The sequence below is a fragment of the Priapulus caudatus genome, unplaced genomic scaffold (assembly GCF_000485595.1).
Source record: "Priapulus caudatus unplaced genomic scaffold, Priapulus_caudatus-5.0.1 Scaffold633, whole genome shotgun sequence".
Taxonomy (NCBI): domain Eukaryota; kingdom Metazoa; phylum Priapulida; class Priapulimorpha; order Priapulimorphida; family Priapulidae; genus Priapulus; species Priapulus caudatus.
The window spans coordinates 159,789-176,280 of NW_014577694.1; the positions used below are offsets into that span (position 1 = coordinate 159,789).

Sequence of the window (16,492 nt, forward strand, 5' to 3'; positions counted from 1 at the left end):
TTCTCTCTCTCTCCTTCTCTTTCCTTCTCTCTCCCATCTCTCTCTCTCTCTCTCTCTCTCTCTCTCTCTCTCTCTCTCTCTCTCTCTGTCTGTTTGTTTGGCTGTCTGTGTCGATTATCTCCCTCGCTTTCTCTAGTTCTACCACCTCCAGCTATGTACTCTAAATAATCGATCTTAGTGTATGTGCTATAGAGGTGTGTGGAGGTTTTTGTGTGCGTGTGTGCTAAATGTCACATATCTGACATTATATTAAATGTGTATCACACGTCAAACAACATTGATGTGTGTATAAAGTGATGATGTGTGTGTCAGTCCTAGTACATCCCACCCCGCTCACTAAGGGCATGATTGTTTACTTAATCTCAAATTCAGCAGATTGGATGAATACTGCATCGTAACTGCGTTGTTGCGTGTCTATAGCGTACCTGGGCTTGGCTGTTCCACACCGCGTGATCGAACTCAATGGGTAGAACCTCGCCCGTGCCTCCGGAGCAGTGGCTATTGCGCACGTTCTCCACGTACTCAAGGGCCAGCACGGCGTTTTCTATAGACGAGACGAGAAAACGGAGAGGAAACACGGATGAAAGGGGTTTTGCGTAATCACCGGCATGGGGAGTAAGGCGGCACGATCACGTTACACGTTCGACGAGGGTTACACAGCGTCTAATGATCTTTCTGACTAATGGTCTTAGAGGGCCCCGACTCAATCGGGCTATTTAGCTGGTGCCGTCACTGGTTAGAATCGCGGACGGCGCCAGTGTCGTGTCCATTCAATAACCCCCCTTTTTTAATAATGTCGATATGATAGGAATTAGCAATTAAAAAAACAAACTAATATATATTGCATATAAAATATAGCGTGCAATCCGTGCAAGATATTTAACGATTGCGTGCCGACGTGCAATCGAATTATTAATTTTATAGTCTGTGTCTTTTATATACTGTGTTTTGCTCCCTATATACTAGACACATCCTCAACACGCATGAACTTTCAATTGTCGTTATTCAAATATGAGTTATTATTAGGCATTAGTTAAATTGTTGCGATTACTTAAGACTCATGCATTAAATACGTAATATTATACATGCACGCATCGCACGAACACTCGCATTCGACCCTAGTTTGGTTTTACGAGATGGTGAATAGAGTTAAGGATACTGTTAGGGTTACGGACAGGTAACACTGTAAAGGGCATTGCATCATAACTGCTCATCAAATTCAATTAAACTCATATCCATTACATAAGAGAGATGTCTCTCTACGCTCTTGATTATTTATTTTTTTAATTTATCGCTAATTGAGTGACGGGAAAAATTGTGAATTTATACAAAAAAATGTTTTTTTTTGTCATTTCTCAGAAACAGCAAAGAGTTGGGATCTAAACTTTTAACCATAAGTTGTTGTTTTTTTTATAATTTTTTTTAAATGCTTTAATTTAGGAAATAAGTTGAAAAGATGTACGGAAATTTGTAGTGATTTTCAAACCGCAACAATTTCGTAAACAAAGGGCCATAACTTATAAAATATAATATTTTTTTTAAATTCCAGGGAGTCTTTTTTCCTTTGATATGTTAGCATTGACACGAAATAAAAAAAATTGGAATCGGAGTTGTGAGTTTCGAGAAATAGCGTTTGAAGAATTAGCTTTTGAAAACTTCAGCATTTCTAACAATGGAGATAATAGCACTTTTCAAAAGTTCTCATGACTGAACCCCTGTCATTGACTAATGCGGGGAATTGGAACTGTTTGGGAGGCTACATGTATACATCATTTCTACGTATACATAGCTGGCCATAGGTGGGATCTATCAAATAAAGTGGGTATTGAAATTTTGACCGAAAATCAGCTCCCAACCTTATGGCCCTGTCACACATTGACGATTTAGCCAGCGTATGCCGGACGTATCAAAAATTTGGTGAATACGCTGGCGTACGTCGAATAAGTTATGGGTAAGCTTTGTATAAGTTAAGAGCACGCTGAAGCACGCCGAAGCACGCTGGTATACGTCGTAGTACGGCGAGGTTGTCTAAAAATTTTGAGCATGCTCAAAATTTTCCGACGTATGCCAGCGTATGCCCATACGTCCCGCATACGCGGGCCATAAGTTGTAGGTAAGTTATGCGATCGTTGACACACGTTCACACACGTTACTTGTAAGTTACTCATAAGTCGAAATACGTCGAGATCATGTCTAGCGTACCCAAAACTTATTTCTAACTTATGAGTAACGTGCTTTGAACCTATGTGTAACTTATCTCCAACGCATATTGACGTATGTAGACGTATTTGACGTACGTGCTCCGGACGACCACAGAACTTACTGAACGTGTTTCTAACTTACAGCTACCGTATAATGGCGTATTGGCAGCGTTTAGGGGAATTGGTATATAAAAATGGTATTGGCATGTTGATACTGCGACGGTGATGTTGATACTGTGATGTCTAGTGCGGTTATGATTTGAATCGTCGAGCGGCAGCCTTTTTATAGGCTACGACACGTGATCGTCGGCGATACGCTGCCGCGCGCTATGCATAAGTTAGACTATCGTTGGACATAAGTTGTGAGCGCCGGCAACATGCTAAGCATTCGTTGGTATAAGTTATATTATAAGTTATCGAAACGTTCTATATACGTTACTAATACGTCCAACTCGTTATGAATACGCTTTGTATACGCCCAAAATTGAAAAAAACATCAATAGTTCAGCGTATGCCAGCGTTTTAGAGAAATTTTGATACGTCCGGGATACGCTGTCTAAATCGTCAATGTGTGACAGGGCCATTAACAGTATCCGGTTCAACAGTGTACATCACACAGCAGCTGCCAGCTGCAATCGCGTTTTTCCGTCGTCACGATATACATCATTTAACATTCTATCGCACGTATTATACTCGTGCTGTCGAGTCGAAAGTAAATGCTACATATTATACGAGCTTCCATGCAAATGCCATGGGTGTTTTTGCTCGCTATTGGCGTGCTACGCGTTGACAATGCTGCCTACCGCACTTACATATGTGTTGCCATACCAGCAGTGAACGATATGTATGGAGGCGTGACGCTAACAGTGTAGGCAACTAAACGACGATAAATGACGGTGTGATACTATCGTGTTCCTAGCTGCCACCGTTAGTATCAAGAGCTAATAATACCTCTTATATTATATTTAGCTCTTGATTTAATTATTTATTTAGGTATTATTAGCTCTTGTTAGTATGCGTTTGTATGGCTGCTACAGGGAGTGCACACGTAATCAACAATTATACAAACACGCGTCTTCTCGTCCTACTCTTCATTCTTCTTCTTCTTCTTATTCTTCTTCTTCTTCTTCTTCTTCTTCTTCTTTGTTTTTCTTCTTCTTCCTCTTTGTCTTATTCTTATTTTGTTTTATTTTTTAATATTCTTGATCTTTCTTCGTGATTATCTTCTTCTTCTTATTCTTCTTGTTCTCTATGTTATTGTTGTTCTTGTTCTTAATCTTTCATCTTCTTAATCTTCTTCTTCTTTTACTTTATTTTTATCAATCTCCGTTGTCCATATTCTTGCTCTTGTTCGTGTAATTGTTGCTTTTATTGTGTCTTCGTAGATATATAGCGTTCTTCTTACTCTTTTTAATCATTTTTATTTCCGCATTGCCCTCTTACACGCATTATTGATAATAATGAGGAATAGATAGCAAGACAAACAAACAAGCAAATAAGAAAACGAGCAAGTAAAAATCAAAAACCTAACTCAACAAACAAACAAACAAACCAGCAGACAGACAAACGAGCAAACACCAACCTTATTTAATATATTATCTTATATTATATTAAAATATTATATAATAAATAATTATTAATTATATTGTTTGACGCACGATCTGCCTAACGTTTGGGCTGTGTGTGCGCATGATATTACCAGCCTGATTTAATATTATATTTTGATGCGACGTGTATACGTGTTGATCGACTCATGCATCATAATAAAGTGAACAGCGCATTCAAATTCCTCATCTTATTACGCTTACAAAGATGTTAGATCAATGAAATGTAATCTAATTCGGTCATTGTGTATCATCATTAGTCGATATGATAACGAAACTATTTACTGGACCGGTAGGTTTTGTTCAAAATATCACAAAATTAGTAATCAATTATGTATGTATAAACGCCTATTAAGTTAAGATGAATGAGACTGCGTGATGCGACTGTATTAACGGTGACAATGGACGCATGTGTCTTATGGTCTACGTTAGATGATATGTGCACAAAATCCTGTAGCGTTAGTGAATGGGACAACATATTATGTTGTCCCATTCACTAACGCTACAGGATTTTGCTAATAAACAAACTGCACGATAAAAAGAAAGCTGCACTTCTTTCATTCAAAGGTAAAGAAACACAATCCGGGGCTGCACGGTTGCAAGCAGTGACTATTCAGCAAACCCCATTGATATAACACAGAGGATAAGGTAACAGATAGGGTTTGTATACACTTTTCATTTACAAGGAAAGAAGGTGACCCTTCGCCAAGCCCAATGATCAATCAGCAATAGCAAGTAACACTCACAAATAGTTATTTTGTATATTTGTAGTTTGCATACGTATAAAAACATAGTCGCATACAAACAAGATAAAACTTGTAATGACAGTTTATTAGCTGTGCGCAGTCGTACCGATTTTCATACTTTTGTTCGTGTCTGTTCTTGCTCGTTAAAATTGCAATAAGCAAAGATTTCGATCGTCAAAGTCACGTGTTATTGATTTCGTATACTACAATACACGTTACTAACGATGTGTTGTGTTTGCATTATACGGGTATTCCGAAAGTATATAAACACATCTAAATCAGTTAAATACATATAGACAAAGTGAACACAAAAAGTTGTATTTCAATATATCTACGAACGTTGCTGTGACCGTCGTAGCGTACATTGTAAGGTACATAAGTACATGCACCGGTAGTCACCGAATATCGTGACTGGTCTCACATCCACTATCTGCTGGATTCAGATGACTGTGACAATAGCGCTTTGCTGTTAATCTATCATATTTTCAAACATAAATACTTTGCAATACAATACAATGACTTTGCAAACATCATTGCAAATACATACTAATTACTACGGAACAGTATTACCAACACATAATAATGCACGGCCTTCGCAGACTTGCGAGATAGATCGAATATGCTTCGTACAAAAAATCATTACTAATTAGAGCATGTCTGTAGAGATGGATTATGAATTATAATTCGTGTTTTTCGTGTTTTCATATAAATCCTTTGTCTGATTCGTGCTTCCTGATCCGTCTAGGTATTTTAAGTTTATAAAGTAAATTGTATCGACGCATCCACCGATTATCATCTGTACTCTTTCTTTCCGAAAACGACCCGTCTGTGGAACACGTACGCTACCATCTGAACTGGCTATCATCAACCCGGTGGACGATTTCGAGAAAGAACTGAATCTCCACCTTCATCACTCACAGCCTCATCCCAACTAATCAATCAACAGTATCCCAATCATGACATTTAAATTAAATTAAATTAAATTTTGAATCCATCGTAATAATGACAAGAAATTTCATCAGTCGTTGCCACAGTCATAATCATCAGCCAGTTGATGGAAGACTGATAACGGAAGAAGAAGAAGAAGAAGAAGAAGAAGAAGAAGAAGAAGAAGAAGAAGAAGAAGAAGAAGAAGAAGTTATGACAGCATTGTTTGGGTATTCGGAATCATTCTACCAAAACAACAGAAGTGCTAATTTAGGCAGCACATCGAACAATAAAAATGATTAAAATGCACGTTTTTTAAAATAGCGTGATTCAAATGGTTATGTTTGATGCATTTTTCTCATGTATTAATGACAAAATTAATACGTTACGATACTGCAGAGTTACTGCATGAGCAACGTAGTGTTTAAACAGCAACCTCATTTAGATGACAATTAGGTTCTAGCTTAGATATTTCGTTGCGAAAGTTTACACATGCTAATTAGACTGATTGCGCACTTTGTTGGATTAAACAACGATTGGTGTAGTACTTGGTACAAAGCAAATAACTGGAACCCGCTCTAAGTTCTAACTGCGCTTTTTAACTCGACCCGACGTCCAATAAACATGCAAGGCTCACAAACACGATAGGCTCAATCTCCTGCACTAATAGACAAACGATAGATAGATCATTATAGATATCATAGAAAAATAATAGATAGAACAGAACATTATGGAAAGCAGGAAGTCATCGCTTTGGTAACAACGGAAGTCCTGTTATGCAAAATAGAACGTCGCGCAAAAACAACCGATAAGCATTTCGAAATCAACAACCGATTCTTCCGGTTTGTATGACTCGAGTGCGTCAGTCGTTGGTTCAACAACTTCACGGAATCTTGATGCACTCAACGTAACGCTACCAACGACGCTGTCTAAATCTGCGCCGTTGAGATATCGACGATTACATCATGAGTGTGTAATATAGATATATCTAGTCTTATATAGACTATAATTATAGTCTTATATTATAGTCTATATTATACACTTCTTATTACATCATGAGTATGTGATATAGACACATATATATATAGTCTAATTATATAGTCTATATTAGGCCTATACATTCCTGATTACATCATCTCATTAAACGGACGCTCTGCACATCACTCCAATGAAGAGCGGCATCTATTGAAGATGCCCGCTGGCATCACGCTATTGGAAAGTTTTAGAATGGCGTGTTGACGGCCAATAATCACGGTCAGTGTGATAACCTGGAACTATACGTTTTTTGCACGCTAGCTTTAGATGGCATCGGCGAAGTGGTTGTACTGTTGGTTCACTCGAAACGATACGGGTTGTAGAGACGGGCATTTGCCTTCGCATTCCCGCGGTTACGGCGGAACCGAGAGTGACGTCACGAGTAGGATTTCCGTTTTCGGCTGGCCCATTGTTTACGTGAAAGGTTTCCATTGAGCGCAGATTGTCCAAAAGCTGTTAGTCACAGAGTCAGCGTCCATGTGATCACCTGCCATTGATATTTACTGTGCTGGCATTTGTCATGTCAGTTACGTAAATTAATTTAAAGGCAATAGTCCAAGTATTGAGATTTTTTCTTTTCTCGGTAAAGCAAAAAAAGCAGCGAACGAACGAAGAAACCCCATTTATCTCACTTTTATCAATTTCATTCATCATCAAGGTATATCTAAACTGTGAGTAGATTGAATTTTTTCGCAGCTCGCGAAAATTCTCTTGACCCACCAGTTTTACTATAATAGTCAGACGATAGCTCAACTTCTGAAGCATTTAAACTATGCGATTAGGTCTTTGCTTCGACATTTTGTTACGATGATCTTATCGCTAGTAGTCGTTTATGTCTTTATATTAGTACAGACGATGAAAGAATCTATTATAGCACGCATGCTCTGGTCATCAAACGCTCACGGTTAAAGGTAAAAGTTAATGTGCTATCGGCTGCTACGCGAGTTTATCCTTGTTGTCGATGCGACTGTGAGTACGCAATACTAAAGATGAGGGAATAAATGATAAAGATAAGTGAGTCGGCAAACTGCAACTTATCAGTTGCCTATTCAGTTATAATCAGCATCAGGAAAATCAAAACTCCATCAGAATGTCAAATAACCGCCGCGCATATATATAGGCATGGCCACATCTATAGAATTCTACAGATAAGTTCACGATATGAGACATAGACCCGAGACGCTGGGTGTATAAGTCACGTAGCAGCATAAAGTGTGAAACACTCAGGTACGACACAGAGATAAAATGGCCAGCACCTTTACGTTCGTCAATCAGCGCTCACTAATGTGACTTGGCCGCCTGAAAATCGCGAATATGACCTTAGAATTCTTAATCAACCACTGCATACATAGTGCTCTCTGAGGATACAAGACCGACTAGGCGCCCTTAAGAGCTTTAGCCTGCTACAAGTACATCTGCGTGAAGGGTAAGAAATGATCCCACATTAACCTAAAGCAGTAGACATTGGTTGAGAAAGACAGATGACCCATTGCTACTGCTGTTGCTACTACTACTACTATACTACTACTACTACTACTACTACTACTACTACTACTACTACTACTACTACTACTACTACTACTATACTACTACTACTACTACTACTACTACTACTACTACTACTACTACTACTACTACTACTACTACTACTACTACTACTACTACTAGCTACTACTACGATTGATGCACGCGTTCATTGTTATTGTTTGCGGAGTTGTGTTATATACATTGCAGGTGATAGCGATACCGTCATCCGCCCATAAACGAAGTGTGGTTATTGAGAAGCATAATACAGTTCGAAGTCATGTCAAAAACCACCTGCGTCGGTTGCACCGGATGACACAGACGCTTACTCATGGACGCACGCATGGACGTACGCACGCATTAAGCACGCTCGTACGCGCGCACGAACGCACGCTCATATTCATACACGCACACACGCACATACACGCACATACGACCCACGCATACACAGATACGCGCGCACACAGAGCACGCACACACACACACACACACACACACACACACACACACACACACACGACATACACCACACACACACACCCACACACACACCACAGCACACACAACACACACACACACACCGCGCCCGCGCGCGCGCGCGCGCACCACGCACACGCACACGCCACACACACGACACACGACACACACACACACACACACACGCGCACGCACGCACACCGCACACGCGGGCGACGCGCGCACACACACACACACAAGCACACACCACACACACATACACACGACACCCCCCCCCCCCCCCCCCCCCCCCCCCCCCCCCCCCCCCCCCCCCCCCAACCCCCCCCCCCCCCCCCCCCCCCCCCCCCCCCCCCCCCCGCCCCCCCCCCCCCCCCCCCCCCCCCCCCCCCCCCCCCCCCCCCCCCCCCCCCCCCCCCCCCCCCCCCCCCCCCCCCCCCCCCCCCCCCCCCCCCCCCCCCCCCGAACACACACACACACACACACACATCACAACAAACACACACACACACACACACACACCACACACGTGATTCGTTGGAAGCTACGGGTGAGGTCCAGCCCCCTGCTAATTTGCTCGGCGGGCGTGATGCGCGGCAGGACGCCCGTGAGCGTATATCTTGAAACTGTAAAAACTTGTTATCACTTCTGTAAACACTCAAATTTACGTGTCGTGAAAGCAAACAATGGGCCTCTACCAATAATGGGTTAAATACTACACGATTATGTATTCAAATTACTGAAGCTACACACGTAGGATATTAACAACAGTTTCATAGTGGTATGTGCCACACTATATACAAGTAGATCAGGGACACTACCGCCTGTGGTGCTTATCTAAAGTTCTATCTTCGTCTTAGGGTATACTAATGCACGGTAGACGGAACTTACCCAGCCGGCCCCGTCGTGAGTACTGACCAAAGCTGACCGGGGAGCGTGGAAGCGGACCAATCGACTGAGCTTGACCAATCCGAAACGACTGTATCGACTGGCCCTTTCAGTTTAATTGATATAAAATTAATGCGTTAAATTTAAATTATAAAATCATCGTAAATATATAGAGTCATGTCTATATAATATATATTATATATATATATATATATATATATATATATATATATATATGCGTGGATGTGGTAAGGAGAGCTAGAATAACAGGAGAAATACAGAATCTACGGCTGATGTGTTTTTTTGAGACGCGTACGTGAGAGATATACGCTTACAACCGATTACAAAAATTCCATAGAATTTATTTTGTGACATATAGCTGGATATGGCCTTAGACGATGCATGCCTATATATATGCTACAGCAGAGAGTACACGGAGTATATCTGCATACCCCAGTTCGCGTTTACTCAGTTTCCTCACACGTACGCCCGCTATGTGCGTGCGTGTCACAGTCGATAACCGTGCTAGGTGTATTACACGTGTTAACAGCATAGCTTACCTTGCGTGTTAACCTTCTCCTCTTCCGTCTGGAATCCGTATCCGCTGGGAATCGTCCCGACAAGGAGGAGCGTTAGCAGGAGCTGCATGACGATACGGCGGTACGTGATGGCGGTACGGCGCGCGCGTGTGTCGCTCTGTCCTCACCTGTGCCTCGCAGCCGACTTGTGCGTGTGCGAGCGCGCGCGCGCGTGCGTCTGTGCTGGCGCGCGAAATGGGCCGTCTCACAATTTGTCTGCGCATCTTAATCCCCACCTCAGTAATTACTCACCAGCCTGGCAAGCAGGCATGCACCAGCGCCGTCTCATAGCGCCACGGAATGTCATATGGATTTTTCCTCGCTCACCATCTCCGAGGCACCTCTGGTCTACCTCGCGCCTGCTTTCTCTTCTTTATCCCGTCCACCTAGCTTAACGTCGTCTGTGGCGCGAACTACACCGAGAAGGGGGGCGGTGGCTCCGGGGCGGAGGGGAGTCCTCCCTTCCCCAACCCACCCTACCCTGGAATTTCGTATACGTCGAATGCGGAGAAATGCTCGCGGTTTCGCAATCTGAGTTCGGACGTAGCCGTCTATTTTCGGGCCTCGGCCAAGAGTAATTAATTAGCAGAGGTCTTAAGAGTGCTGGCATGTTTCTATGCGCCCAACTAGCCGAACTCCCGCAAATCTTCGCTTTAATCAAAACACGTGCATAGTTGCTTATCAGCTATGGGGCCCGCTTACGATTACCTGTCCATTGTCCCCCGCATTTGACCGCGGCGAAATTAATCACCTATATACTTCAACGTCTCTGTCTGTCAACATGTTCTGTAGGGCTAGCGTCAAATGTTGCCCGCATTGTATCAAACTGCGAGCAACCGAAAGAAATCCGATGGCGATGGCAATGAGTGTACGCACGTAAAGCGATAATTATGATGTTCTAGGCCTACATGCGCTTCGTTGATGTATTTACCTTGTGTGACGATCTGCGCGCTACCTACCTACTATATACCTAGATGCATTTTGCATCTCCGTCAGTTAAAAACTAGTCGTTACTGCGTTGTGACGTCAAATTGATGTGTGTGTGTGTGTGTGTGTGTGTGTGTGTGTGTGTGTGTGTGTGTGTGTGTGTGTGTGTGTGTGTGTGTGTGTGTGTGTGTGTGTGTGTGTGTGTGTGTGTGTGTGTGTGTGTGCTGTTGTGTGTGGTGTGTGTGTGTGGTGTGTCGTGGTGTAATGCGCCACGTGTGAAAGTGAGAGAGAGCGCGGAGTGAGCTGTGTGTGCGTGTGTTTATACGATCTATCTATCGATCTATCTTTTCATCGATCTATTATCGTTGCATTACAGTTAATCTCCAACGCTACCTATCTATCGTATCTATCTATCTATCTATCTATCTATCTACCTCTATCTTCATATCCTATCTATCTATCTCTATCTATCTATCTATCTATCTATCTATCTATCTATATATATATATATATATATATTCATCTACCTATTTACTAATCAGCTGGTTAGGTGTCGTTAACTCCACGTTGTTATGAAATCCTGCTCTGGGGCTAATTATCATCTGCTTGCATTATTACTTAACTGCGATAACCAAATTAGGATGTAAGTAAGATCTAGGTGCTTTCCTAAACAAGGCGCTAGTAATGATTTTGAGAGTTAATAGGTTCATTAGTGGTGTCTGGCTTGTAGTCTTTGTGTCTATTGTTAACCGCACACCGTGTACACAATTTCCGCGATGCCGCTTCCGTGGCATACATTCGAGAGATTATGCACGCGAAACTTTATCCAGCGTAAAATCCGTACTGCAGTTTAAGTAAACGCTTGGCTCTTTGATGTTCTGACAATCAAACGAGGCTTGATATGGTTTGTAACGAAACACGGCCACACGCACGCACGCACGGACGGACGCACGGAGGTGCAATCTCCGTCTAGGTAATGAAACCACCATGGTTGCGTACATATTATCAGGTGTATATAATGACAAATTGTCATTATCTACCCCTGATATCATGTAGTAGATACGCGTAATAAATATACAGCCAGTTAACAACACGTCGGGCGGGCCATCTTTGATACATGTAACGTGCCGCTCTTGTATTAGTTATGTTGTATAGTATGTTATTAGTTATGTAGTTAATTGTACTGTTATCTAGTTATGTTGCGTAGTAGATGTTAATGGTTATGTGGGGTACAGTATGTTATTGTTATATTGTAAGAGTATGTTGTTAGGTGTACTGTTGTGATAGTATGGTTATTAGCTTATATATGTTATAGTATGTTATGTAGTTATGTGCAAGTATAATATATAGTAGTAGATAATAATAATAGTAAAAACAATAGTAAGTTTTTCAAGTTTTTAACTTTTTAATTTTATTGAACTGAACTGTCCCAGTAAAATGATCTTATCTTTTACATTTTGACTAATTGACGCTGAAGTGGGCAAAAGTAGATACTAAATGAGTAAAAAAGGTAAACGGAGAGATTTTTTTTCACCAGCTGAGATTCGAACCGGGAATATCGGCGATTATAAAAGCCGGTGCCTCTACCGCTACGGCTACGGCGTCAGGCAAACACGTCGAATTATTACCACCGTACGTGACTGCAGAGAATTTGGATTTTGACAATTTTTATTTTTTATTACTATTTTTACAATTTTTGTCTAGCAGCAGAACCATCTCCCAGACGTGATGAATTCTGAATATATCTTTCAGTTACCGCGATTGAGTGGACAAATGATAAGAACATCGAGGTCAAACAAATACACACACCAACACACACACACACACACACACACACACAACCCGACACACCACACACACACAAGGATTAGGCCAACATTAATAGTATCTTGTTGTTAGTTATATTGTATAGTATCGTTATTAAGTTATGTTGTATGTATGTTATATTTATGTGTAATATGTTGTTTAGTATATATGTATAGTATGTTATTAGATTATGTTGTATAGTAATGTTATTAAGTTATTTGTAGCAGTATGTTATGTAGTTATATTGGTAGAGTATGTTTGTTAGTTTTATGTTGGCTATAGTATGTTATCAGTTATGTTGTATAGTATGTTAATTGTTAGTTAAAGTTGTATAGTAAAGTGATTAGTTACTATTGCTATAGTATGTTGTTAGTTATGTTGTATAGCTATGTGTAAGTATAGTTGTATAGTATGGCTGTAGTTATGTTGTATAGAATGGTTATTCGAGCTATGCTTGTATAGTAATGTTTTAGTTATGTTCGTATAGTATGGTTGTTATTATATCTGTATAATATGTATTAGTTATGTTGTATAGTATGTTACTTAGTTATGTTGTAGAAACATAATATTAGTTGTTGAATGGTATGTTATTCAGTTTTATGTTGTATAGTAATGTGCTTAGTTATGTTTGTATAGTATGTTATTAGTTATGTTGTATAGTATGCTTAGTTAGTTATGTTGTATAGTATGTTGATAGTTATTGTTATAGTATGTTGTCTAGTTATGTTTTGTAAAGATTTTCGTTAGTTCATTGTATAGTATGTTGTTTATTATGTTGTATAGTATGTTATTAGTTATGGTTTGTAGTAGTATAGTTGTTTATTTATGTGTATAGTATGTTGTTAGTTATAGTTGATAGTAAATGCATATTAGTTATGTTGCAGAGTAATGTTATTGAGTTAATGTTTGTAGACATGTTATTAAGTTATGTTGAATGGTCCTGTTATTCGTTATGCTTGTATCGTATGTTTGTTTAGTTTATGTGTGTATAGTATGTCTATTCGTTATGTTGTATAGTATGTTATAGTTATGTTGTATAGTATGCTTATATGTTATGTTGTACAAAGCTAATGTTATTAGTTTTATATTGTAGAGTATAGTTGTTAGTCTTATTTGTGTAGTGTGTTGTTAGTTATATTGTAATAGTATGTTATAGTTATGTTGTATAAGCATGTTATTAGTTATGTTGTATAAGTAATGTTATTAGTCATCTCGTGTACTAGAGTTACTATTATTGTGTAGTTATGCTGTATAGTGATGTGTTAGTTATGATTGTATAGTATGTGGTTAGTTATGTTGTATAGTAATGTTTGTTCGTTTGTTGTATAAAGTATGTTGTTCAGTTATGGTTGTATAAGTATGTTATTAGTTCATGCTGTATAGTAAATATTTAATATAATAAATTTATTTATTTATATTGCGCAAGCGTTTCCATGGCCAGAGCCTGTTTAACGTGCGGCATTACAAAAGCTGGTTATAAAAACAGTGCGGACTGGCAAACTGTAAAATATAGATACTTAAATTACGAAATACCACCTCATACTAGCTTCTGTTATTAAGTTATGTTGTAATAGTACATGTGTTAGTTTATAATGTAGTAATGTTATTAGCTATGTTGTATAGTACTCGGGTTAGTATATTGTATAGTATGCTTATTAGTTAATAGTTTGGTATTGTAATGTTATTAGTTATGTTGTAAGAGATAATGTCGTTTTAGATTAATTGTATTAGTAATGTGTATTAGTCTATGTTGTATAATTTTTGATGTTAGTTATGTTGTATAGAGTTTATTAGTTTATAGTTGTATAGGTATGTTCTTTAAGTTAATGTTTGTATGAGTTGTACCTAGTATGTTGTTAGTTTATTGTTGTATAGTATGTTGTTAATTATGTTGTATATCATGTGTTAGTTATGTTGTATATGTATGGTTATTAGTCTTATGTTGTATAGTATATCATTAGTTAAATGTGTAATAGTATGTTGTTAGTTTCATGTGGCATAGTATAGCTTATTAGTTACTATTGGTATCAAGTAGTTGTTACGTTATGTTGATAATATGTTGTTAGTTATGGTGTAATAGCTATTCTATCACATATAGTCAGATGCATACGTAAATAGTCTGTCTCAGTTAACCACGTTGTCTCACGACATCGTATATCTAGTTACTGCTCTGTATAGTAGTGTTGTTAGTTTTGTTGTATAGTATTTTGTTAGTTATATGGCATAGTATCTTTCAGTATCATCATTTCGATATAGTTACAGTTATATATCTACAGATCTATATTCATATAGCCTATGTTTAGTTAGTTATCGAATTGATATGTATGCCTTCATTGTTATCGTATTAGTAACGACTCAATAATTAGCTTATCAGCTTGAACTATAGTCATAGTTTACTCAATTGTAATAATAGCTGTACACACAGTAATGTGATGTAGTGTATATTGTAGAGTATCGTTGTTAGTATATGAGGTTGTGTAGTGCTGTTGTTAGTTATATTGTATAGTATGTTATTAGTTTATGTTGTATAGCATGTTATTAGTTATGTTGTATAGTATGTTATTAGTTCTGTTGTATAGTATGTTTACTATATTGTTAGTTATGCTGTATAGTATGTGGTTAGTTATGTTGTATAGTATGTGGTTAGTTATGTTGTATAGTATGTTGTTAGTTATGTTGTATAGTATGTTGTTAGTTATGTTGTATAGTATGTTATTAGTTATGTTGTATAGTAATATTAATATAATAATATTTATTTATTTATATTGCGCACGTTTATGCAGACATGTTTACGTGCGCATTACAAAGGCTGGTATAAAACAAGCGGACTGCAAACCTGTAAAGAATCAGATAACTTAAATTACGACAATCCATCTAGTATTTATTAGTTAATGTTGTTACGCTATGTTGTTAGTTTATCAATGTATAGTAATGTTATTGGCTATGTTGTATGTTATCGTGTAGTTATATTGTCAGTATGTTATTAGTTATGATTGTATTGTAGTGTAATTAGTTACTGTTGTTAAGTTATGTTGGTAGTTATATTGTAGTAGTATGTTATTAGTTATGTTGTATATTTTGTTGTTAGCTTTATGTTTATAGTATGTCTATTAGTTATATTGTATGTATGTTTCTTAGTTAAGTTTGGTATAAGTAATGTTGTATAGTATGATTGCTTAGTTATGTATGTAGTAGTAGGTTGTTTATTATGTTGATATAGTATGTTTTAGTCTATGTTGTATACGTATGTTATCCTAGTTTATGTTGTAATAGTATGTTATTAGTTATGTGTATAGCTATGTTGTAGCTTATGTTTGCATAGTATTTATTATTATATTCGTATAACGTAATGTTTGTTAGTATATGTTGTCATAATATGTTGTTAGTTATCGGTGATACAGTATGTTATTAGTTATGTTGTATAGTATGTTGTTAGTTATGTTGCTATAGTGATCGTTTTAGTTAATGTTTGTATAGTATTTGGTTAGTTATGTTGTATAGTAATGTTGTTAGTTATATTGGATAGTATGTTATTAGTTATGTTGTAATAGTCTGTAATAGTTTATGTTGTATAGTATAGTTATTAATTATGTTCGTATAGTATGTTCGTTAGTTATATTGTATAATATGTTGATTAGTTATGTTGTGGTAGCTATTTGTTAGTTATGTTGTATAGTATGTTATTAGTTGTGTTGTATAGTATGTTGTTAGTTATATTGTATAAGTATGTACTATGTTATGTTTGTAAATAGATATGTTATTAGTTTATGTTGTATAGTATA

At 38.2% G+C, this 16,492-nt stretch overlaps 1 protein-coding gene across 1 annotated transcript in view; it reads right to left on the reverse strand.

Annotated features, from left to right (window-relative positions):
• Positions 1-10,088, reverse strand: part of LOC106812313 (probable G-protein coupled receptor CG31760) — a 32,335-nt gene extending 22,247 nt beyond the window's left edge. The window contains exons 1-2 of the mRNA XM_014816154.1: positions 9,960-10,088; positions 426-544 (exon numbers count right to left, since the gene is read on the reverse strand). Coding sequence (XP_014671640.1) covers positions 426-544; positions 9,960-10,047 — 207 coding nt within the window. The 5' untranslated portion in view covers positions 10,048-10,088. The remainder of the gene's footprint in view (positions 1-425; positions 545-9,959) is intronic.
• Positions 10,089-16,492: the final 6,404 nt, after the last annotated feature.